This window comes from Phalacrocorax carbo, chromosome Z (genome assembly GCF_963921805.1).
Source record: "Phalacrocorax carbo chromosome Z, bPhaCar2.1, whole genome shotgun sequence".
Classification (NCBI taxonomy): domain Eukaryota; kingdom Metazoa; phylum Chordata; class Aves; order Suliformes; family Phalacrocoracidae; genus Phalacrocorax; species Phalacrocorax carbo.
The window spans coordinates 30,639,687-30,664,599 of record NC_087548.1 but is presented as its reverse complement, the minus strand read 5'-3'; the positions used below and the strand labels follow the sequence as shown (position 1 = coordinate 30,664,599).

The window sequence follows — 24,913 nt, the reverse complement described above, 5'->3', positions numbered from 1 at the left end:
ATGCACCAGTACCATATATACATCCACAGGACTGATAAAGGGGTGTGAGCAGAACACAGGATATTATTTCTCATTTTCAGGCCCATTTCCCAGCTCTCAACCTTTCTTCATTATCTCACTGTTTTATGTCTAACTTATATTCCAAGCCTGCTGGCACAGGGTTCTATAATTTTTATTTGTAAAATAACATCTATATACCTACAGCATAATAGAAATAATTGGAATGATTGCTTCATAAAATACAGAACTGAGTCAGCTCAACTAGAAGATCTATTTCAATGAGAATAATGATTGCTTCACAAAATTCATTACTGTAGTTGGAAGTTAGCTTTCAAAGATAAAGTACAATGAAAACATAATTATGAGTTTCATAACTACTCAGATATCTACTCTGTAATTAGGCTTTGTCAGCCAATCTGCATTTAACAGCAGACAGGCATTAATTGGACAGGAGGATCCTGTTTCTTATTTGCATTTTAGAATAGTTTAGGGGAAAAAATATTTCATGGATTTTTGCTTTGTGGAACTGCTTTTCTTTGTAGGACAATAAATCTTATACAGATTTTAAAAATCCTCATGAAGCATTATGACCCATATTATAAAAATGTTGGTCAAATTCTGTCCTCATACACTTTTGAAATATTTGTTTTTATTGGCAAAACAGAAATGAAAGTGAGGTTAGGATTTGGCTTAGTTTTCAGGCAGAACAAAGGTTAAATCTGTCGTAATCTTAGAACCTACTTAGAGTTTTGGAACGGATCTTAGAAGTAGAATCCTAGAATGATCCCCCTCATCTCTGATGAGTTAGCTTTGATTTCTCTGCTGCCCAACTGGTTGGAAGCTAGGCCTGATGATATAATAATTTAAATTTGACTTTACGGAATCTGTGCAATCCCTGGCATTCAGATTCCTAACTAAAATCAGAACGTATTTGAAATATAACGGGTGGAATTTTTTACCTTTTTATTAGTAGATCTTCTATATTTGAACGTAGACTGCTAAAACCACAAGATTATTCAGATTCAGTTATCCAATCTTATGTGGTCAATGAAATAAACTTACCATTGCTGCAGAAGTCCCTTAATATCCTGACAGCCAGGCATTTTTATTTACATATGCAAAACATATTTAACAAATGCCAAAGGAAAAGTGATAAGTGAATGCACACAGCTCTGCTCTAGAACTACTGCTCTAATAACTTGATTGGAAGCATGAAAACAGAAGTATGTCAAGAGCATACCTTAGCGATGAGTGCTCTGAGTGTAGCAAAGCAATGAGTCAGGTAAGTGGTGCTCTGATCACAGCCAAGAGAATTTACGAGGACCTTCAAAACTCCTCCCAAAAGATTGTCTCTGCACTCTGCTGCAAAGCTTGCCTACACATGGAGGAGAAAAACAATAGCTGCATGAGGTAATTCAGCAATGAAGCAGCACATAGGAACTCAAGTTCTGCTCTCCTGTTCATGAGACACATCCAGGAGTTTAGAGACTGCAGTTTTTTCATTTATTAACATCTGCTTGAGGGGATTTCAGAACACTTCTGTAGTAATAAGGAAGACAAGAGGGGAAAACATCCTAAATATTTCTCAATATCTTCAGACCCTCCAATGCATTTCTAAGTTCAACCAGTGTCTGCAGTAACTCTTGAAAAGCTGTCCACCTTCTGTTCAATCTTTCGTGTACCTTGGATCTGGAAGTGATCCTGTGGTGGACAAGCACTATGCTTCCCCTTGCCTCCTCATGCTCTGATTTCCTGGGAATATAGGCTGAATAGGCATACTGGTATGCTGTGATGAAACCCACAACCCAAATAGTGGGGAGACTAGGTGCTATGAGTGGTGTCATGCAAAATCATGCCCAGTACTACAGGAGTCTAGTAGCTAAATGGTTTTCTACTAACATATTTTCAAGAACAAAGTTCTTTCTTCATTATCTATGAATATGCATGTTGTTTCAACAGTAGTATTTCCATACCCATGAATTTGGAGTGTCTCTCCTAAAGCAAGAGACCATGTTTAGACAGAGTCAACTGTCACGGTTCCACTGCTGTCAAAGGACCTGTGAAATTTTACTGCATCTGACTCCTAGAAGTTAAGTTCTGCACATTCCATTGCTTTAGTGGGGCATATCTCTTTTCAGAAGGACTCCGTGCAGGTGGAAGATACTTTCTTGCATTGAGCACTCTGTGGGAGTCAAGGTTAAATCCTTTTGTCTCACAGGATCATATATGCAAGCATGACCAAAGGCCACCCAGCAGTCAAGTTCCAAATTACTAGTACCTTCAGATACATTCCTAGCATAAATGAAGATTTTTCTTCCCTCATCCTCCCCAAACGCCCAGACAATGGAAATGGTTTTCAACAACATCTACTGAAAACAAGATGGTAGATTTCCCTTTCATTCACAGTAGTGCAGTGCCCTACAGTAGGAGGAGCTTGTGACAACAGTGTGAGGCAGGCACCAATTTCGTCTTTGTATTCACTCTTCTTCATCTTTTTTTTTTTTCCCCATCAAGATTATACAAGTTTACAGAAGGTCTTTAATTAAAACTTTTTGCCTGAGAAACAAAAGGAGAAATGAATCTCTCTTCCACTGGCTTCTGAGGGAGCAGGGACTGGTACCAAGCCAGCTCTGCAGTTTCCCACCTGGATGATGTTCTCTTGCATGTCAAGGATGATCAGGTTAGCCTCAGTTGCCAGGTTTCCACTGATCAAAGCTTCTTGATCTAGCTCAGCTTTTGTCCTGAAAAAAGGAGTTCTAATTAAAGCACACAGAGAGTACCCCAAGAATTAGATGGCCTACTGTTTGAAGAAAGCGAAAATACTGTACTATTCTGAATGATCCCGTAAGAGCAAACAATGAAAATAGTGTTCAGAGGTGTTTCTTAAAACCTATGGAGTCAACTGAAGAGATATCGTAGAAGAGAAGTCCCAAAGGGGGCACCTGAAAAGTAGGCCTCTGGATAGTTGAAATAGATGCTTCTGCATCCTTAGTAGCAACCTGTGTAATGGCTACTCTGCCCTCAATATCATGTTCAGTTGTTCAATAAGCTATGCAGTAATTTTTGAATACATTGCCTGTAACAGGACACCACATCCCAAAATGGAATAAAAGGCAATTGATTGAATACTTCCAGAAAAAAAAGTAAAAATAGCAGGCTTGTGCAAAGGGGAAATTGCTTTAATGCCATAGCAGCCATATTTAATGTAAGCAATTTAAAATGTTGATTCTTGAGACTGTTGACTACGTAAGACAGCAGGTCCAACAGCTGTGGGCTCAACACAGCAGTGCCTCAGGTCATTCAAGAGAGGACTGAAACATTTATAAAAGGTAGAAGGTGGTGGTAAGGCATTGCATGATACCTTCTTAAGCAGACTTAAGGACGAGGTCTGGAACGCAGCTCCTCTGCAGCTGAATGCTCTAAGCATAGGTGCAGCTCCTAACAAAAGTGTATTTTCAGAGATCCCTTCTATGCCAGAAACACAAAGAAGAGGCGTTTTTTTCTTTTTCCTAAACTGCAGAAAGGGCTGTTGCATGGCCAGAAGCTGCTTTCTAGAGCTTGAGATTAGAGCTGCTCTAGTTTGGGCCAAAGGTCCTAAGGTGCACTTCTGTGGCTGGAGCAACATCCTTACAATCATGCTTCTGAGTGACTTCAAAATCTGTGGCTTTTCTGCTCTATTCACTTACCTTTACTGCCCAGTGGAGTCTTACTCAAAAAGAAAATCAGAAAAGTAAAGAGCCATCCTTTTGGGCACAACCAGGTAATTCTGGGGAGGGCTAGGAAAGGAAGTCAGGGAAGTCAAATGGCTATTAATTGAAATGACTGAAGGCAATGAAGAACAGAAGTGCCTGCCAAAAGGCTGGTGCTATAACCAAGCCAGGGATCGCTAAATATGGATAAGAGCTGAACAAATAAAGCAAACAGCATAGCTATTTGAACCATTTCCAGCAACCACACTGCCTTGCACTTTAACCATGCTGACTGGATCCTCTCTGACACCCCACTTAGCTTATAACCGCAACTACAATCCCAAAGCATGCTGGATTCAAGGAGAAGCAGGCTGAGTGAGGCTGAGTGGTGACCTGTGCAAACCTGCTGTGCCACGTACTACCTGCAAACACCTTACTTATGGGACATATACACTAAAGGAATCCACAAAGGATGAGAGCAAAAAGCTTGCATACCACAGTGATGAACACTGGGTAAAACAGAAAGGCATGGACAGCATGCAGAGTTTTACTTATGTAACCAGAACTTTTAAGTGGTTTAACTGAACTACTGAAAAGAGATATAACAGAGCTGCTGCTTGAGGACTGTTTTATTCTGATTTCAATGACACTGGCTGGGACAAAGCGAACTACTTTCATGGCAAAATAAGAATATCCACACAGGATCTGCATGTCTTCCAATCTAGCACAGAAGGAGGAAGGATTATTTTTTTCAAGTTTGGACAAATTCCAAATCAACAATCTTGTGTTCAGAAATGTCTGTGATAATAATGGATAAGTGCTAGCCTGCAACAATGTAGTTGCTGCATAGCACAAGCCAGTGTTCTCAGTTCAAATTCACACATGTTGAAGGATATCACGGGAGCTCACACCAACCGAACTGGTGAGAAGCCACAGTCTCTACCTAACACGTAGTGGCCCATTTAGATAGTCAAAATTAAAGCAAATATCTATGGACAAATGACACATCTCCTTTAGAGAAAAGCAAAAGATCCGTGCTACAGAAACTTAGCACATACCATATGAAAATGCTGTTAGTAACACAAATCATTCCTGAAAATACAGCTTTCCATAAACCTAGACACTGACTTGTCTACTACCACATAGTGCTGATAAGGTGAAATATACTGAGACATCATAACTTATAACCTGCAACAAGAAAAATATTTACCACGGGCTCATCTTCCCCTACTCCTGCTAGTAACTATTCTCAATTTTAACATAGCGTGTCAAACCAAGCTCAACTGATTTAATGTGGCAAAACTTATACCACAGTACTGTATACAGTGAGGAGCCATGGCAGCACCAAAATAAATATTGCAGCAAGGCTCTGTGGAGTATTTGATACAAATTGTATCAATAACTGCTAATCAGAAGGAAAAATTGTGTAGGTAACTATTTAAACCTCTCATTCAAGTATTTGTGATCGCTTTGTTGTGTCATAGCAACAGTTGGGTACTTCTGCTACGTAAACATTTTCTACTTCTTCCTCTTTCACAGAAGAGGAAAAGGATTGAAACTGCTGATTTTGTAGCAAAACATCCTAGGTGAAAGAACAAAACATAAAAACACCAAACAGCTTTGTTCAAATAAAAGCAATATATATTTATTAAATTACTTACTTATCTTGTCTCTCATTTGCTTGACGCCAGTGAGTCTGCTCCTTTCTCCAGCGCAGGTTTTCATTTAGCCCTGCTGATCTGTCATTCCCTAAAAGTGCAATATATATTAGTGAGATTAAGGCAAAAGGGGACACCTGAAGTCTGATACCTCACAGAAAGAAGGAGATACATGTCTGTAGCAGTTGGTCAGAACTAAAACCATTCAACTTCACAGCCTCAGGGCTCTTGTAAAAGGACAGGACCCCATCATTTTTTTTATCTAGGATTTTTCGAATATTAGCTTGCTTACAGATGTCCTAAAAGACCAAAATACAAATTATTCCATTTATTAAACGAAACAACCTTTTTTACTATGAACAATTTGTTCATACTGAGTTTTGACACCGTTTCTTGGCTTTTGATTAGACACTAACAGTTTCTCAGAATGTCTTAAAACTTCTTAGTTGCCCTCATATCCTTCACCTCAGAAGAGATCAGTCCTAGCTGCACCTTAGAAAATTGACAGCTAATGTTCTTTTATCCACGGCAAAACCAAGAAAGGTCTGCAAGGGAAAGGACTGTGGGTGAAAAATATAACATTGAAAATAGAGAGCATGCAAAAAACCCAGCATCTCATCTATGTCTACAACCTCTTGAGATCCTCACAAAAGACATGGGGGAGAGGGGTATGAAATACCAGCTGGTATTCTGCAGCGCTTCATCATTTCTCCTCTGGCTCCTTCACCTCTCAGTAAAGCCTCTTCTAATCGGGCCTTAACGTCTCGTGATTTCTGGAGTGCTTGGGTACTAACTTTATCTGAGCTTTGTTTGCCCTGAAAGTAAAGTCAAAGCAATCAACACCAATACCTCCATCTTTGGACATGAGTTCAAATTACACCTCCAGAAACAGACACAATAGAAGACACAACAGTAGATGGGGCAGAAAGCGATGAATATGATTGACTAACATATAAAGGCTAGTTAAATGTTGCAGGTAAGGAAAAAGTAGCATATGTACTGATAATAAACACAAATATATAGCTCAGTGCTACAGAGAGAGAAACTGAAATTCAGAGAGAAGGTTATTTGATCCATTTCAGACAGACCCTGTTAGAAAGGGGAGTTCTGATGTCCAGTCACAGCTCTTAACTACCAGATCCTACCACATCTACCACAACCTTGCTTTGAAATGGGCAGAGTATAAGGAGAACAGCTCCAGTACTTACAGGAGCTGTCAGTGTATGGCCCACCAAAAATAGCCCTCAAATCCCCAGGAAAAGGAAAATCATAAACCAATTTAAGCCAACTTCATAGGACTTCCTCAAAGGTTTTGGCTGCATTTTGCTTGAAGGCTAGTGTCAGTTATTTTATCTGAATTAATTTGTCCATCTGTAGCATAGATTAGACAAAAGCTAATTTAACAATTGTCAATACCAAATATTCCCCAGACAGCTGGAAGGAAAGGAAAAAAATTCAAAAACCAAAACAGCACAACAAAATCAGGCCATCGGGCCACGTTTCACTTACCTTGTACTCAAAACATGAGACGCAAATGAAGAGGAGGTCTAAAATCCTGTTCAGCTGCATGGATGGAAGGTCTGCAATCCATTTCTGTATCAGATTCTGATCAGCATTTTTCATGATCCAGAGGAAACAGATCAAAAGGTTGCGAGTAGTATCAGGACCTAATGTAGCACTCTGCCTGTAGGGCTAGGAGCAGATAAATTAAATGTCAGTTGAAAGAAGAAAAAGAAGAGTGAGGTAATTCAGGTGAAGTAATGTTATTTAAATTTCAGTGGAGTTGAATCTCAGGACTGGACTTCAGTAAGTTTAACCTTTTCCAGTTTATACTAATGGTATTTTTTGAATGTGTGTGTCATTAGTGACAGGACGAGTTGCATGCATGTGAAAGACAGAAAGAAGCACAAGAGCATTGTTTGCTAGATGCTGGTATTATAATTTCCTTAGAATAATGTAGAGAAAGATTCTATAACTGTTTGGTCCCCTCTTGCCAGGCAGTTGTGTCAGCCAAATTGTATAGATGATAAAAACAACCACGAAGAAAGAGATAGAGAGAGAAAAGAAGGATCTTGAGTTCTAGATCCATGGATTCAGGTGAGACTAGGACTGTGAAGCAGTGGGGGAGTCGTAGTGGCATCTGCTTACCTGGAAATAAACTTAGCCTGTGTGTGGAAATAGAGATAGGCATGTGGGAGAAAAAAATGAAACTACTTATGGTAAAGGAGTAATTGAATGACTAGAAGAGAAAAGGAGGAGATGACAGGAGGAATATGAAGCATTCTTTGGGGCTAGAGGAAACAAGAACAGAGCTTCTAATGACTGTGGTTATTAGTCACAAGACCGGAAAAAAGGAGAAAACAAAGAAAGAGGAAAGCAGATACAAGAAAGGACACTGGCAGAGCACTGGACATACCAGGGACACTAGAGATGCTCCAGAGCTCCTGGGGTTGAACTGATTCCCTGCAATGGCAAGGGCCACATTTTGATTGATAGCACCTGTAGACTCTTGTTCTTCTTCTGGGTTTCCCGTGCGTCCCTTTCCACTGCGGGCATCTGAAACTGGATTTGAAATACCCCGTTGGAACTTCAGGAGTAAACCAGTTGTTGCTGCTCACATTACAGTCTTCCATCAGGCTGTAACCTAACAGAACAATTAGTACCTCCACCGCTAAGACTGCTGTCGGGCTGATGGACCAAGCAGTGATAAAGGCACAGCATAAGCAAGACAGATTGCAGCCATCTGCAAAGGCTGCCAAATTGTTCAAACAGAGGGAAAGAACATGTGTCCAGTAAGCTCTAGGTGGTCAGAGAAGCTAAATTAAAAGCAAAGGCAGAAGCAAACATGAGGTTGCCTCTGAAGTTCAGAGCTAAGCCAGCGCTTCGTAAGACATGGAACCATCCAGTTCCAGTCCATTTCAGGCAAGAGGATCAACGCAAAGCCATACTTGGGTTTGGTGATATTCAACAAAATATGTAAGTCTGCTAACAGCTGACAGAGCCAGTATTGCCTGTGGGCTAAAGAACAAGTTTAATTTCAGGAATCTAGCTTCTTCTATTGCCTGCTACTCCTTGACATCACTTTCAGCAAATAAAGTTATTTATACGTAAGTTTTGTAAAATCGCCTCTGGTTCTGAGTGTGTGTTTTGCAAGTCCTGTTTTTCAGAGAAGCTGAATGACCAGCCAGTCCCGGTGTGTTCAGAACGAGATCAACAGCCTCTTGTGATAGACACTCAAAAAGACAGACACTCTGAAACCTGGCCATACTGGTACACCTGGGCTTCCTCATAATGTCTCCTTTTCATCTGCGGTGTAAGGATAGTAGTTAGAGTACAAGAATGGGGTGAGATCTGATTAGCCAATGTATAATAAATGCTTTCATTCTATTAGAAGGAAAGTGCAAAATAATACTTCCATAGTATTACGTTTTTTGTCCAAACATGCAAATGCAAAACATTTTCAGAACGAGTGGCAAACGTATATTCTTCAAAGATTACACTTTTTTTACTTTATAGCCTTTATTTTATTTATGGAAGTGAAATGTAGTTTTCCAAGTAGCAGAGATCTACTATCTTACCAAAAAAATGTGAAATAGCTACTTTCAGCAGTATCGTATGAACACACATAGAGCAACATGCAAGGAAACAGCTTAAGTAATATTGTTTTAAAAGGCTTGATAGTGTAGAGAAAAGTTTATAGTTACAACAGATGATAAAAATATATTTCCTGTGTGATGATTACATTCGCCCAAGATTAATTTTGGCATCATGCTAATATCACTAAAGAGCAATAGAAAAAGATAGAAGGAATACAATTCAGTTTCTTTAATTGTGATGTAGCATGATGTCAGTATCACTCTTGTTTTCTTTCCTACTGTCTGTTAAGCCTATCTATATCTCAATATTTCTCACAGATCTTGCAGGTTTTATTTGCAGGATCAAAATATTTACACTTACACTACTTACAGATACATCTCTGGTCTATCGTTTTCTCATGAAGGGACAACACTGAAGTTTCTCCTGTCTTTAAAAATCCAGTTTACTTCTAAGTAAAAAAATATTCAACCTTACTAGACTGTGGCGAATTTCTTGACTTAGTGTGATCTCTTTTACATTTGCTAGATTGCTTAGACAAGTCACTCTAAGAAGCTGAAAAATACAAAAGGAAAAAGGTCTTACTTGTAAAATCATGGAGTTGTGGCAGTGAATCCAAAATGATACCAACCAAAGGGAGGTAGAGAGCCGCAATTTTAATCTTCACCTCTTTTTTTGAGCAACGTGGGTCTAGGTCATGGGAACTCAGCAGGCTAAGGATAGCACTGACAGCTTTTCTTTGCACCTTGCTAATCCTGTTAACACAAAAACCATCCATGAGCTCCCTTAATGGGTCACATACAAATTATTTATAAATCAGATTTAAGAAACAGAGAGGAGGTGAAACAAGTTAATACCCCGTGTTCATAGATAATCTCTTCCATTCTGATCAGACACTCATGTTCCCGGCAAAAGATAGCTATCTTACATTTCCAAGCCATTTCACCATGATGCAAGAGCACCCAAGTGTTTCAAATTTCCCATAAAAATTCAATATGGTGAAGAGAGGTGCTTAAAGAAGAGCATCAGACCCTGGCCAAAGTTTAGCTAAACCCTTAAGCTCAGACAAAGGAAGAGGTGTTTTAGAGAGAAAAGCAACTGAAATTTTAAGTTTTGTTCTCAGTTCACGTATTTACCCAGCATTACTGCAAAAAATAGTATACTTTTATTCACTGGGACCAACATACTACAGATAAAACAGTGACCGGGCTATCACTACTTTACAGAGTGACTCACTGAAAAGAGTTGGGGAAACAGGACTGCCCTGGAATCAAACCATGACCTTGCCAAGAGTAATAGTGTGACTTGACCCCAATCTAAAATGTGCAAACTGGGATACGTACCCCTCGCTGTCTGCGTCCAGTGCTGCTGCCAATTCAATGAAAAGTAAGCCAGTCAGAAAGTGTTGCTGGCGGTATTCGGCTGAGAGGTCAAACATACCAGCAATTTTCTGGTCCTGGAAACTAGAGCAGGAGCTGGAGTTCTGCAGAAGTATATCAGAAGTGTTAAATAATGATTACTGCACTCAAAACTTCTTATATAGGTTGTAGTCATAGTCTATGTAGTTAACATAAAACTTCTACCAGAGGAAAAGCACAGACTTTGAAAGAAGGTTGGATATTTTGGAGGAAAACATCTGAGTGTGAAATAAAAAGCATCTAGTTTCAAATTGGTTTCTTGCTAGGATGCAATCTCACCCTTTCCATTCTGTGTGAGGAACTCATTGACCTTTTTTGAGACATAAATGTCCTATCCCATATACATTAGTTTGGACAGGACACAAAGCCATAATTTTCTCCATATTTACAATCTTATTGTTGCACAGCAGCCATCAGGCATTGTACAGCATGAGGCTGCCCCTATGTTAAGAAGGACTTTGGTGTCAGAAGCTCTGCACTGTGCCTTCTTCAGCACCCATCATGTCTAGCAGGGAAGTAAGGTCAGGAAAGACATGTGAACAGTGTTTCCTTTCACCCTGGAAATCCTTGGCTGAGCTTGCTGGCAGCTAGCATAATTTAAAGCAGCTTTTCAACTGTTGTAACTTATGGCTATGACTGATATACAGCCAGCCCAGGAATGGAAAGTTGCTGCTATATATGTGTTGTGAACTTCTTAGCTTCTCCAATCATAGGTCTGTGCCCCAGGTCACCTGGAATGTTTTTGTCCCCTGATTGGGTGAGTATAAGTCTTAGACTCTACTCTCCAGTGCATCTACTGGGCTTTATGAGTCCAAATTTTCCTTTTAATTTATATTCTTCAATATTCTCTCCCAATATTTCTGTCAGTTGCCTGGGAATAGACCCAGAAAACAAACACATGAAGTAGCAGTATACCACACTGGCAGCTGTCTTCCAGCATATCGGGTCAAATGAAACTCACGTCTCTGAGCAGCTCTGAATTTTGGATCTATGTACTTAAGCCCAGTCCCATTTCACCTCAAGCAGACAGGCATTGGTTGTACTAGCTTTGTGTGGAATAACATCAAAGCGTAGAGCACCCAGTTAAGTGAACTTGGCTCCTTTCCAGGAATTCCAAAAGATTTATTCACAAGGCCACATTTCTTACTGAAAATCTAACTCTAGCTGGGCAGCACTCCTGCAGACAGATCAAAATTATTGCAAGGGTGGTCAGTGAATGTATTAAATCATCCAAGGGCCACAAAAGCCTTATTGATTTGTGCAGGTTGCACTTCATAGGTTACTCCTAAAGGAGAAAAAGAGTTGATGATATTGCTTGAAGGAAAGAACAATTAAACTTGCCTGCCCAACTCTGACTTGCTAGAACTAGTTGCAAGAGCTATGCTGACTTCTTTTTTTCCCCATAAGCAGAAGAGTCCCACTTCTAGCTCTTTGCCATCCAGGATTAGCGTTAAGCAAAACCGTTGGGAAATCCTGACTTTAAAACCGTCCTGCTTTGCTTTCAACACCAGGAAAAACTTAAATTAAATATTATTTACTATTATTGACCTGTCAGAATGTGTAAGGTGTGAGATGTAGCACATCTTAGCATCCAACCAATTCTTTGGCAATGACACTTGAAAAAGAAACTCTGAATTTGAATTGCTCTGCTACTCAGAGTGTTTTTGTACCCTCCACCATTCTTAGCTTCAGTTTCATTCCTCTGCATCTAAGAGCTGTGGCAATTTTAGGGCATTGCACTGATATGCTTCATCCCAGTCCTGACCTCTGCAAACCACTGAGGTGGAAAACAGGCAGGCTAGCACCCTTTGTTAGGGGGTCTGCCCCATGGTAAAAGCAGGATACCATCTAAGTAGAATGTAGAGGCATTTTGTCTGGCAAAGCAGTGTGTGGTGTGCCAGACAATAATTTCTTTATTGAATGTGTTTGTGAACTCCATGCATAGGATGATGAATGGGAAGTCCTGACATTCAGGAAGTCAAGAGCTGTGTCAGTATCAAGTCAAGTCTGGAAAAATGTGCATGTACTGGGAATGACATTCTGGGAGAAATGAGAAGTGATGAGGAGGGGCATTCGCAAGTATTGTGTGGAGAGATCTAGTCAGGACACCTGAGTGTTTCCACATAGAAAACTCATTAAGTTCAAATAAGAGGGAAAAAACTGTCCATAAAACACAGAGAAATCATTGGCAAAGTCTTAGCATCATCTGTACCATTGGGCGGGGCGGGGGAATGCAGAACAAAGAATGCTGCTATTTGAAAAGGAATGCATGATAATCCTGCTTTGAAAAACACTAAGGCTCAACAGAAATCCATGATTCCAGGATATTGAAAATTGCAGTGTTTTAGTCACTAACTTACACAGCGGTAGCATCTATATCCACTTGGAGAACAAGAAATTCAGCTAGAAGGCAAGGACACAGAAAGTCTGTGTGCCATAATTCTCCAAAACAGATATTGAAATACATATTTGTGGTTGTGTATGTATGAGATATAGGTGTGCCTGTACATTAGCCTTCCAAGCCATGTTTCTTTTAGACCTTGTATGTTCACCTTAACAGTAATTTTATGTTTGCACGTTTCTAGACATGTATCTTTGTCATGTTAAGTTTTAACTTGTGTAGATGCAGTTTTGTGGTAGTACTCCCTAGACTTTATTCTTCTGCCCCTTTTCTTTCAAGAGGGAAGTTGTTCTTCCTGATCCAACAGTGGCTAATTCTAACCTAAGTATCTGAATACAGAGCAACATAAGTCTTTCTATATATGTGTGCTTCTTGTGACGTTCATGCAATATCATCTAATGGATGCCTACCTGGGAGGATAAGGAGGGGGAGGGGGATGCTGGAGCAGATGCAGAGGTCATGAAGAAAAGGTTCAGATTGAGGTAATGCTCATGGCTGCAGAGAATTCTCAGGAACTCCAGTCTCATGGAAATCAGGGTGGAGAGTGAATTCAGCTTATTTGAGAGCTAAAAAAGCAAAACAAGAATCTGTCCTGTGATGGGTATGCACTGTTTAAATTACCATGCAGTGGAATATCCTGCTTCCTGAAACAGAAATAGACAAATAGCCCAGCATGCATGAAAATGTTCACTAGTTCCCTGCACCCAATTAGTTTCCATGCATTAGCTGCGCTTTCTTTGGCGGTGTAGGTGTCTCTCTCCCCACTCCCCGGCTGACTTACCAGCTTCCCAAGGGACAATCAATTTTGATTTTTTTTGTTTCCTCGCAAAAGAAGAACATACAATATGAACATACAATATAATTTTCCTTTTGCATAACACAAAGATTAAATATAAACAAAATGCTACTGAGTCTGTGGCAAACTCACAAAAAGTCCCACTAGGCAACATAGAGCATTAGCCGTCATTTCCCTTCATATCAATGACATCCGTGGAGTATTGCACACCTATAGGAAATAGGGATGGTAGCCACCTTGCATTCTCCTACCTACCATCAGCTGAAAGACAGGCCTCCTTCAGCAGAAAAAACTACAGAAGGTATATCAGGTCACAAAATAGAAGGAAAACTTTCCCTTTCAAATACAACAAAAAATTTCATAACAACATCCTGCATCATCATATATTTTTAATTCTGGGAGGCTTATAAAGCAAGAAGACAGAGATGGATCGTTTTGATTGAACCCTCCATATCTAAATACTGTCCATCACAGCAGTGCAGTGGAAGAGTCAGAGATGAAAAGCTGCTCTGGGTGGTGTACAGATGCTGCTGCTACAGGATATAAAAAGGTAAGGGAAGAAAAGTGGCTCCATCGTTGCTCTGTAGCAGTGCAAGGTATAACATTTCTAAGAGAGTCTTAAACTCCATTCAATTTTTTTCTGCAGATCACAAATCAAAGAGGTTTAAAGTATCTGCATATGCAATAGGAAGTAGGAAATTTACCTGGCACTTAAACAGAACTCAAAGGATCTTGATGAATAAATGAATTAAACACCAGACTGGCCATAAGCCAAATGCAATCCCAATCATGCATGGTGCCTACCTGATTACAGTAATGTTTGATGAGATTAAACACAAATCCTCGGTCCATTAAAGAAAGAAGGTCATACAAGAAAAACGCCAGGCTGATATTAATTTTTTCTGCTTGCTCACTTTCCTTTAAAAAAAAAAAACAATTCCAGTTATGATGTATAAAACTTGTATAAAAGTGGAAGACTTTTTAGAATCATTAAAAGATAGTGTAGGAGACAGCTCCCAGAACCATCTCATGGAACATACTGGATAAGATTGTTTCAGTTCTCCAGTTAACACAATCTTGTTAAAATTACAGAGGATCACTACTGTAAATTATTTCAGCTGTTGTAGCTTTCACAGAGGAATATCACTGGATGAATGAACAAGATTATCTATGCAAACCTTCGGGCTGACAACAATGAAATGGAATTTGAGACCTGTCCTGAATTCCCTATGGGCTGCAATCCTGTATATGCCTTTTTTTTTTTTTTATTGAACCTTTAACATTAGAGAATGTTGGTTTAGTTACTTAAAACATAAAATATTGTTTAAAAATATTAATAAAAATCTGCACTGGCTCTGCTGATGGAATGCCAAGTATTTTGTTTAGAAATTTTAAGATAAAACTGATAGTTAAAAATACTGGTAAGATAAATCTGTGTGTTCTACCATTCAGCAGCTAAGCTCTTGCATGCTTAGAATTGGCCTGATTACCAGAGATACACAGCCGCAAGTAAAAATTGCAAAGAACTTCACATGCCCTCTAAAATAAGGTTACAGTTACTTCAAACATACCAATTTAAACCATAAAATCTCAGTAGCATGCGTAGTTCACCAAGAGGAATTTGTGGAGGTGCCTGAGGGATCTGCACACTTAATGCTCAGAGCCCTCAGGTGGGTTCGCTCAAGACTGACAAAGGAGATGACTGAGGAAAACATTGCCCCTACTCGTGTCTCTGACTAGTGAGAACCTGTGTGCAGCACCTCAGGGTGGTTACGATTTAATTTTTCATTTTTCAGCCTTTTTGTAGCTGTTCAAGAATATACACATATATATATTCCCTACCATCTGGAATTTACACAGCAAAGTATTTTTCTACTGTGAAGAAAATATTCGTTTTCTCCTACCTTACTGAGTAGGCTAAAATATACCAGACATATCACTGTAGAATCCCACAGCAATCTGACATGCTCAACCATGTATTGAAACATAGATTATTATTGCTTGGATTTAAAAACCTGACACACATTGACTGCTACCGCTATGTACAACTAACCAATGGCCGTAATTCTGCAAACACTGCAGCGGGATTTTCACACGTAATCAGGTTCTATACACTCACTCTATCAAAATGGAATTGAATTAACAGTTCATAAAACCTCTGTATTGCTTGTGAGGAAGCCATAAAACACTAATCTTTTGGCAAAACCTGCAGTTCCGTTAAAACATTTTTAATGTAACAAAATTTTACTACCCAACGTATTTTAGAAAAAAGGTCACTAACGCCTTAAGTAAACATTTCTGTGGCAATGATTTATCTGCACGTGGCTACCACAGAAGCACACCAAAGGACTGAGCAAAGGGTAAAGCTTCAGGAACAACTTCTTTGTGGACAGTGACAATCACTTCTGCCATTCGCTGCACTCAGTTGTCTAGTCTTGGCCCTTTCCCATTTTCTGGTCCTCAGCAGAACAGCAGGGCACACAGAGAGAAGTGGATCAGGAAGCTGAGCTGGTTGAAAAGTGACCCAGCAGGCCAGCTCTCCAGCCTGGTCTGCCCTGTGGCAGAGCACACTGCTGGGCTAGCACAGTGCATTTGGCAGCTCTGGGGCATGAAAAGAAGTTGGTTGCAGCAACTGAACAAACAACAGTCACACAGTGCCTATCTGTGGCCTTAACTTTGTATATTGGCCAGTGCAGAGTGACGCCAGTGATGTAAGCTGGCAGTATTAATTTTAAAGTATAAAGGCCATTTTGTGATCCTTTCAACTTTATAAACTGTTATACTAGTGCAACTTGTTAAAATGTATCGGCAGAAAGAATTTAATGGGATTTAAGACTTACTTCTTGTCTTTAATTCTCATGTGGCCAGTGCCTCTTCAAAGAGGTCTGGGTTAGATCACCCGTGGCTAGATTTTGCAACCCTAAGGAGGAATACTGCCCTCATATTGCATAGCCCACTGCTGTGAGAAAAGTCAAATGTGGGATAAAACACTATGTGGTAGAAATGAGCGTAACAGGAAAGGGGGATGAAAGGAATAAGCCATGCTTGGGCTGTAGTTTGATGCCCTGGCTAACCTGGCATAAAGCAGCAGTGCTACTGAAAATGGGTGTCCAACCTTTCCTGTTGATGGGAAATGTGATTCCCTCCCTGCACCCTGCAACCACACCGAGAAGCAGGCTGAGGAGCTGAGCTGAATGAAAACAAATTGTGTGCCAGGGGAGCACAAGTTTAGCCCTTGCACAGCCACAACTTTTGCTTAAGGTCCATGTGAGAATACGGCCTCAGTTTTGGCCTAATTCTGGTGACGCTGCTGAAGGTGAAATGGGATTAAATACAGCTCAGTGTAACACAGGGTGAGTAGCAAGGATCCACAGTACTTATTTTGTGCATTTACCTTCTGTGGTTTGACTAAAAGTGCAGCAATCTCTGAAGTAACCACATTAACTATAGTGGTAATATCATCTTTGAAGCGATCAGAGAACCGGCTTCTGCGTGGGTTGTCTTGCTTCTCTATGTTGTGAACATACTGAGCCATACTCTTTACCTGCAAAGCAATTAAAAAAATATTTTAAAAATGCCCCAACTGGAGGTAAAAATACTGCTTTAAGTTTGTCTATAGGAGTAAGATTCCCTACTTGTTTTTCCCCAGATGTAATCACTCTCATCTTCTCTGTGCTGCTGTGACAAACCCTACATGTACTGGCAATGACAATACAGATCCTAAGACTCAAACACAGACAAATGCTGATTCCTGTTCATGTTCACGCAGTTGGCTACTCTCAGCACATGAAGTCAGAATCACCCTCCCCAGTCTCTTGCACCTACAGCTCTGAAATGCTGCTGTTTGCAACTTTTGCCCATCAAGATGACAGGCAGGGATTGACCCTTTCCAAATTAATTCTTATTTCTTGACCTGCTGTTGGGCAGCTTATATGCTGCCAGTGGAAATCAGTATGTTTTTTCCACAGCCATCCATCACCTCAGGGCTCTGTGAAACTGTTGAGTTTGGGGAGCCTTGTCACTGCTCTCATGTTGTTAACAAAGTGGAAAAGGCAGGAACAGGTATTCACAGGAAAGGAAGGGCTCAACTTGATGTCTTTCAGCCTTCTGCAAGCTGTGGACCACTGCGCATGTCGTTCATGCAGGACTTTGCCATCACAGGCTATCAGTGGAGAATCGGGTGAATATGGAGAATTCTTTAGTTGTAATTCCATTAGCTGGGACGCCTCTTTTTCACGCTGGAGCTAAATAACTGAAGAGATTACCACCCAGCTAAATCTGTTCCTGGAGTACCTGCTACATTTCGCCATTAACTTACTATAAAATACCACTTTTAAATCTTACCAGGAGCTCAAAGAAGAACCAGGCGTACTTGAAGACAGATTCTCTCACCATACCCGTGCTGACCACCATCTGCAGTGCCAGCTCCTCGTGGAAATGCTAGATAATAAACACAGAGTGTTGTGAAATGGCTTTTTAATCAAATCCTCTTCCTGTTTCAACATCCCCCCCTCTTTCCTATTGGAAACTGCCCCTTACTGGAAAGTCAGCAGCTGGACGGGGATGTGTGGACATCCTTGTAGGATAAGAAGGCAGATTAGACCAAAATGACATCTAAGGAATATTGGTGGCAAAAAGACTTTGGGATCCATTCTTTCTGTGGATCCAGAACCCTGGATAACTAAACCGGGAAATGTCTTTGGTCTACCCTCAGGCCACTGGCTATGTGCATGACAGGGAGCAGTCAGGTGCTCCCCCCTGAGCACTTCCATTTACTTAGTAGAAGTAAGATTGTTTCTGTGGTGAGAGAGAAGGACACAGCAATAGCCACAGCAGAGTTTGCACAGAGGTTTGTAGTTGGAGGCAATACTCTTCGGAGTGAGATCTGACCATAAGATACCCAATCCCACTGACTTAAACTTTTAAGAAACTCAAATCCAGACAACTAATTTATTGCTATAACTGTTTTCCATTGCTGACACAAATGATAAAGTTAATGAAATTCCTAAGCATATTTATATTGAATAGGACATATTAATCCATCCAATATTCACATTGCATATAAACCTCTATGCTTTTTGGGAGAAATCAAACCAATAAACAGGAGTAAGAAAGGGGAGTTTCCTAACTGTAACTCAGATTCCGAACTGCTCATTACAGGGTTTTTCCCCTGCTTCCTCATCCAAAGCCACTGCTGTTGATCAACACCAATACAAAATACAGGTCTGGAAAAATTATCTATGTGGTATGGTATCTTCTATGTTGTTAAAAAGATACCTGGGAATACACACTCAAGAAAGCAAGGAATTTTGTCATTCTAAAAGCTACAAAAATGGGAAAAGAAACATTTCTTACAGAAGAAAGAGATGGCAAACATTTCTGAATGTAGTTTACTGTAACATGTAAAGGCAGGTATCCAAGGGTAAAAAGCAGTGGAAAAAGACAGAGGCCCTAACACCTTGAGAAAGAGAGCAACGGGAGGGTCCAGGCAGGCTGCTACTTGCCTGGAAAAAGAATCTAAAGACTCTGGAGCAGAGGCAGAAAAGTTTGGGTAATTTTTACCCAACGATTCAATATTCCATCACAGACTCCTTGTTTGATAAAACGGGTTGTTATTTTGCTCTCTCTCTCCCTCCTCTCTTCATTTAGAAGTGCTAATTACCAGCACTGCCTCAGCAGGCTCCCGGCTCTGTTAACGTACGCCTCCGCGCTTAGTGGTAGGCTACCTTTTTATTGGATGGTCTTGGGCTTGCGCAAGTGCTTGGCATGTCATTTGTTCCTTCCACGTAGAAAGACATCCGACTGGAGCTGTGATCTGTAGGCTGGAGGCGACAGCCGAAAGGAAAACGTAATAGTAAGTTAATACCTAAGATAATTTACTGAGAAGAAATCAGCAGCCGTGGGGTTTTTTGGAAGGTATGTACAGGTGTTCACCTGAACAGCTCCCCCCCTCCCTGCCCCCCAGGCCCTTCCCAGAGGCCAACGGCCGCCCGGACGCCGCCGCCGCCGCCGGAGAGCGCGAGCGCCAACACTGCCGCCGCGCGCCGCACGTCAGCACTGCAGCTGCCGGGCGGGAGCGCCGCAGGGCGCCGCTGCGGGGTGCGCTGCCCGCTGGGTTAGCCGGCGGCTCCGCTCCCGAAATCAGCGAGCAGCCGGGAGCTTCCTTCCATTAAAAGTAACGCCGGTTTAAAAGGCAGTGAAAAGGCGGTAGCCAGTTGTAAATTGCTACATTTATCGGTGTGATGAAGCTGTAATATCAAACGTTTTCATTTTGTATTAATTTAAGAAAAAAAAAAAGACTTGAGCTCTGGTTTGGGGTTTTTTTTTTTTTTTTTAAGGACACAGTACATTAGAGTAAAATCATAAAGCGATTAAGTTCAAATCTGCATTATTAAAAATTGCTATGGATGAATGCATATGCCCATATAAACAAATCAAATAGATGGGCAAAGCCTGTGCATCTTGCTAGTTCTGGTTTAATTTGCTGAAGACAAGAACCCATTCGCTTTAACAGGAGAGGCATGTGATCAATCGATGGAGAAAAGACTTCAAAATGTTTCTGAAAATAACCTGGTTGAGAAGCTGTATTTTACGTACGTAACACTCAAAGAAAAGGAAGGGGGGGGATACGGTTCAGAGCTCAGCAGACAGGCTGCTGTGGAGCATTGCCAGGGCTGCAGCTAGGAGCGGGCTCCTTGCACAGGGGAAAAATCCTGCTTTTGTCAGAGGCACAGCTTCCCAGCTCCTGCCGAATGAGGAACTCCAGATTTTGGGTTCCCCAGAGAGCTGAGCACAGCCGTCCTCATAAAGCTCTGAGATGAGCCTGGGATGATGTAGACCAGCAAGTACCAGGGGTCAAGCAGGGAAGCAAAATCCTGCTTCCCGACTGTCATTGTCCTTTCTAGCCTGCAAGCTGTTGGTGCCATATGTAGCTGTGGATGAGAAAGACAGAGGAAGTCTGTCGTTCGTTCTGTGGTTGAATGAAGTATTTGGAAAGACCCAGTTACAAAATATGCACAAGGCACCTGTACTATGGCTGATATAGAATCATGGGACTGCTGTGATACCAATTGCCTACTTTTTTTAACAGGAAACTATTTAGCACTGAACAGGCTCTGTGATATAAAAAAAAAAAGAAAATAACAAAAAAGTTAAAATGAGCAAGAATAAATTATCAGTGTATTTTAGGAAAACTATTTCCATTCTGAGGAATCTTTCATCCCTTTCAGAAAGTGAATCAATAGTAGTCTTTTCTCACAATAACTCTGTGCATCCTGGACCAGCCCATGTCACCGGATGTAAACAGAACCTAAATGTCAGGAAGAACAGGGGAGTGTGCCGTGTCAAAAAAGCTAATCCCTCCATGGAGTGTCTAAGCCTCAGACAAGAGACACAGTTCCTACCCCTTGCTCTCTTCACTGATGAGAGGCATCAGAATTTAACAATGGGATTTAACATGTGCTTGTGCCAAATCAGATAAAGAGCAAAAGCTTGTGGTGATACATACAGTGTATTTACAAGAAGCAAATCCATCCCTCAGAGAACAAACCTTGATTATTAGGGCCATACAATTCTCCAGATATTTGACTTTCTTCTCTTACCTTGGATGACATGATGTTTTTGACCTCCTCATCAGTAGCAGTTTGTGCAACAGCGATGTCAGGATTGCTGCAGCTTATCACTCGGCTCTGCAGGAGTTTACTCCCAACAGACACTGCAGAAGTGCGTCCAAATGTGTAATAACGAGACTCTGTCAAAGTGGCGCTGCTGCCTGCACCTGCCCATAGGGACATGTTTGAACTAAGACTAAAGGACATATATATGAGACAAACACAAGATTCAAGCCAGCTTTGCTCAGTGCTGTTATAGCATCAGGATTCTGAAAAGCATAAAGCTGAGCTGCTGAAAATCTCACCATCCACTGCTTCAGTAACAAATTACATAGGCATTGAATGATAAGGTGCAGATGTTTTCCGAGTCAACAGCTCAGAGGGTGATTGCACAAACAGTAACAAAAGATTAACAGGGCTACCTGAGCAGCAGCACTATTACAATAGCTCTTTCTTCTTCCGATCAGCTCTTTTTAATTTGCTGTAGCTTAAGACAAGATTCATAGGCCTAAGCACAAAATACGACCTTGAACACATAGCATCTAACACCACATTCAAAGTATCCAAGGAAGCAGGGAGGACTGCCAGCAGGAATTTCACTAAATGATTATCTAGTTTTCAGTTTCCCCATGGACCTTATTTTTCCAGGATAAAGAATTTCCAAGTTGTAGGCAAGCTCCTAACATCAGCCTAAATGTCCCTCAAGAAGATTTAAATGAATATTTGAATGAAAAAAGGGCCTATGTATCTTTAGCTCCTATAGAACAGCTGTTTGGTGGTAAGTCAGTTAATATATATCAATTGATCAAACGAATCTTACAGGCTTTAAGACAATGGACTGCAGCAGAATAACAGAACGGTTGAGGTTGGAAGGGACCTCTGGAGGTTATCTGGTCCAAGCCCTCTGGTCATGCAGGGCCACCCTGAGCCAGTTGCCCAGGAACATTCCAGAGGCCTTTCTAATATCTCCAAGGTAAGAGACTCCAGCACCTCTCCGGGCAACCTGTGCCAGTGCTTGGTCACCCACACAGTAAATAAGTCTTCCCTGATATTCAGAGGGAATCTCCTGTGTTTCAGTTTGTGCCCATTGCCTCTGGTCACTGGGCACCACTAGAAACAGCCTGGCTCTGCCTTCTTTGTACCTTCCCTTCAGGTCTTTGTATACATTGAAGATGCTCCCTGAACCTTCTCTCCTCCAGGCTGAACAGTCTCAGCTCACTCAGCCTTTCCTCTGGAGAGGTGTTCCAGTCCCTTCATTACCTCCATCGCCCTTGGCTGGCCTCTCTCCACTATACCCATGTCTTGTACTGAAGAGCCCAGAACTGGACACAGTACTCCAGGTGTGGCCTCACCAGTGCTGAGTAGAGGAGAAGGTTCACCTCCCTCAACCTGCTGGCCAACATACAGGATTTTATCTTCTGATGACATCCCTAATGTGTTAGAGAAATTGGCAGAGCTTAGCCCTATGCCTCTTGGCAGAAAGTTTGCATGGAAAGTAGTTTACTGATGTACAGGCCAGTAAGAAATTGGCCTCTTAAGGCCATTTTTATTTCTGGAGGAAATTCCTCTAAAGAAAGCCTCAGTTTAGGAGATGATGCTCACTTTCTCCTTCAGGAAGCTACAGCATTGCATATAGCTGTGGAGTCCTCTCACCTCAACCCTGCCTCTTAAATGAAAGACTGAGAGATAATGAGGGGCAAGTTCACGTTACTCTTTGCAGCCCTGAGATCATTGACCTTCCTCTGAGAAAAATTATATATCTGAGCAGTGCTGTGCTTTAACGATAGGCAGTCTGGGTCTGAGAAGTTGCATTTGCTATTCCACAAGTCCTCCCCTAAGACGTACCATGCTGAATAGCATGTATCAAGAAAAAAGAATACTTCTGCAACCCTTGCACCAGTATTACCTGGTTTGACTACTTCTTTTTGAGGCTCTGGCAGACGAAATACATAGTAGACGTAGGATGCCAGGAGGCAGTTCCTTCCATGCTGGTCTTTGCTCAGGTCTTTGCTGTTGTGGAGACTGTTTACTATTGCAACCACAGATTCAAAGGCAAACTGTGAGAAGTTGGCTGTGAAACAAAGGCAAGAATTAGTCTCAGCACTGAAGGATATAATATAATTAGGTGAGGGCACTCTTTGTACTAACAACAACTAATCCTACATACTTTAATTCAGTCCTTAACAAATTCAGAGCTCTAGACAGCAACTGCGATACCTGACCAGACCCAAGGTCTACATAGGCCAAATACCACTCCTCGGTAGTCCCACTAACTTTCAACCCAATCACTGCTACTCCATCACATTGTGCTACACAGAAGCAAACCATAACTGTTAATTACTGTTTCTAGCAGCCTTCATGCATTTCCTATAAAATATCTATTTGAAGAACATTAAGACTCATTATTGTCCAGCTGACAGACAAATACAAGCCACCAAGATTTCCCACAAATGTTAGAGTGGATGACAAGTGTTGATTACCAAAATGAGATAGGAAATAAACTACACCACAGTCTCCAAGTATGCCTTCCCTCCAGAGTTACATATGTTAATGGGCAACCGGCAGCATCAGTAACAGAAAAACCTGTGTACATTACTACACCCTCTCTGGTTTTGTGCTCACCCAATTCTCTCTAAAGATATTTGGGCAGAGGATAATGGTGCAGTCAGCAAGGATGCCAGCACTAGAGTAAGTGATTTTGCTGGTGTTTTCATTGCAGAACAACTGAATTCCAAAGGAAGTTAAACCACAACTCACTTTCTGACCTTCACTGCCAGATAAGTAAACTACTACAATGTAACATACCTCCTAAACAGAGTCTAAGAGTCTTATATATAGGGGGGAAAGGAGAGAAGGCAGGAACTCAGTTAAACCTGATTAAATTACACAGCGAAACTGTGTCTTGAGAAGCACAACTCTTTCTGAAGTTGACTACCCCAAATACTAAATCTGAGCCTAGATATTTAGCAATCATTTCCCCCACATGTCTAGGTTGCTTGCACTACCACTCCAAAGCCGTGCACCAGTAATACCTGTCTGGCCAGCTATGACCATGGGCTGTACAGCCAGCTGGAAAAGTTTATCTAGTACCAAATGTAAAAACAAGACAAGTGGTTCAAGGCGTGAAGAATTCAAACAGATAATGCTGAGTTTCAATTCATGTTCCAGTGTAGCCTCTGTAATCTTCTGGTCCATCAGTCGAATGGGGAACGTCACTTGACTTTCCAGAGAATGGCACAGAGTGAAGAATTTTTCCAGGTGATTGTCCTGCAAGTATAGTGCACTCACAGTTAACAAAAGTGATATAGTTCAGGCTGCTACTAGCTAAGCAAAGCCTGATTGTCCCACCTGACAGGATGAGAGAAAATATTTTCACCCTTCTGGCTTGGCCTGGTGACTAGCCCTAGAGATCAATTTGAAAAGCAGCTGTCTCAGCCTTTTGTTTTAATCTGGCTGAAATTCAGACTGTGGTTAGATCAGATTAAAAGCAGAAAAGCCCTCACTAAAGTGATTGCTTCATTTAATGAAAAAACTGTTCCCTCTCTCTGATAAAACTCTGTCACATCATAGGTCTACAGTCCCTCTGCCATGCACACCTAAGTTCCACCTACATACAGGTTATGTGCCTTATGAATATATCCTGCTTGTATTTAAAAAGCATGCTGCAAAGGGGTGATAGATCTGCTTCAGACACAGGTCCTCCAGTTGTTAGGACATAGCTACCAGGGTTAACTAGAATGGGATGAC

At 41.1% G+C, this 24,913-nt stretch overlaps 1 protein-coding gene across 2 annotated transcripts in view; it reads right to left on the bottom strand.

Moving 5' to 3' along the window:
- The window catches only part of DOCK8 (dedicator of cytokinesis 8), a 95,008-nt gene that overhangs the window by 16,040 nt on the left and 54,055 nt on the right, over positions 1–24,913 (bottom strand). For both annotated transcript variants that reach the window (XM_064438327.1, XM_064438328.1), the window contains 16 exons: positions 24,199–24,433; positions 23,073–23,237; positions 21,158–21,333; positions 19,283–19,378; positions 17,901–17,996; positions 16,951–17,100; positions 14,361–14,474; positions 13,171–13,326; positions 10,285–10,424; positions 9,527–9,696; positions 7,764–7,909; positions 6,857–7,039; positions 6,027–6,162; positions 5,351–5,438; positions 2,645–2,741; positions 1,241–1,375 (listed from right to left, as the gene is read on the bottom strand). In XM_064438327.1, coding sequence (XP_064294397.1) covers positions 1,241–1,375; positions 2,645–2,741; positions 5,351–5,438; positions 6,027–6,162; positions 6,857–7,039; positions 7,764–7,909; positions 9,527–9,696; positions 10,285–10,424; positions 13,171–13,326; positions 14,361–14,474; positions 16,951–17,100; positions 17,901–17,996; positions 19,283–19,378; positions 21,158–21,333; positions 23,073–23,237; positions 24,199–24,433 — 2,283 coding nt within the window. The remainder of the gene's footprint in view (positions 1–1,240; positions 1,376–2,644; positions 2,742–5,350; positions 5,439–6,026; positions 6,163–6,856; positions 7,040–7,763; positions 7,910–9,526; positions 9,697–10,284; positions 10,425–13,170; positions 13,327–14,360; positions 14,475–16,950; positions 17,101–17,900; positions 17,997–19,282; positions 19,379–21,157; positions 21,334–23,072; positions 23,238–24,198; positions 24,434–24,913) is intronic.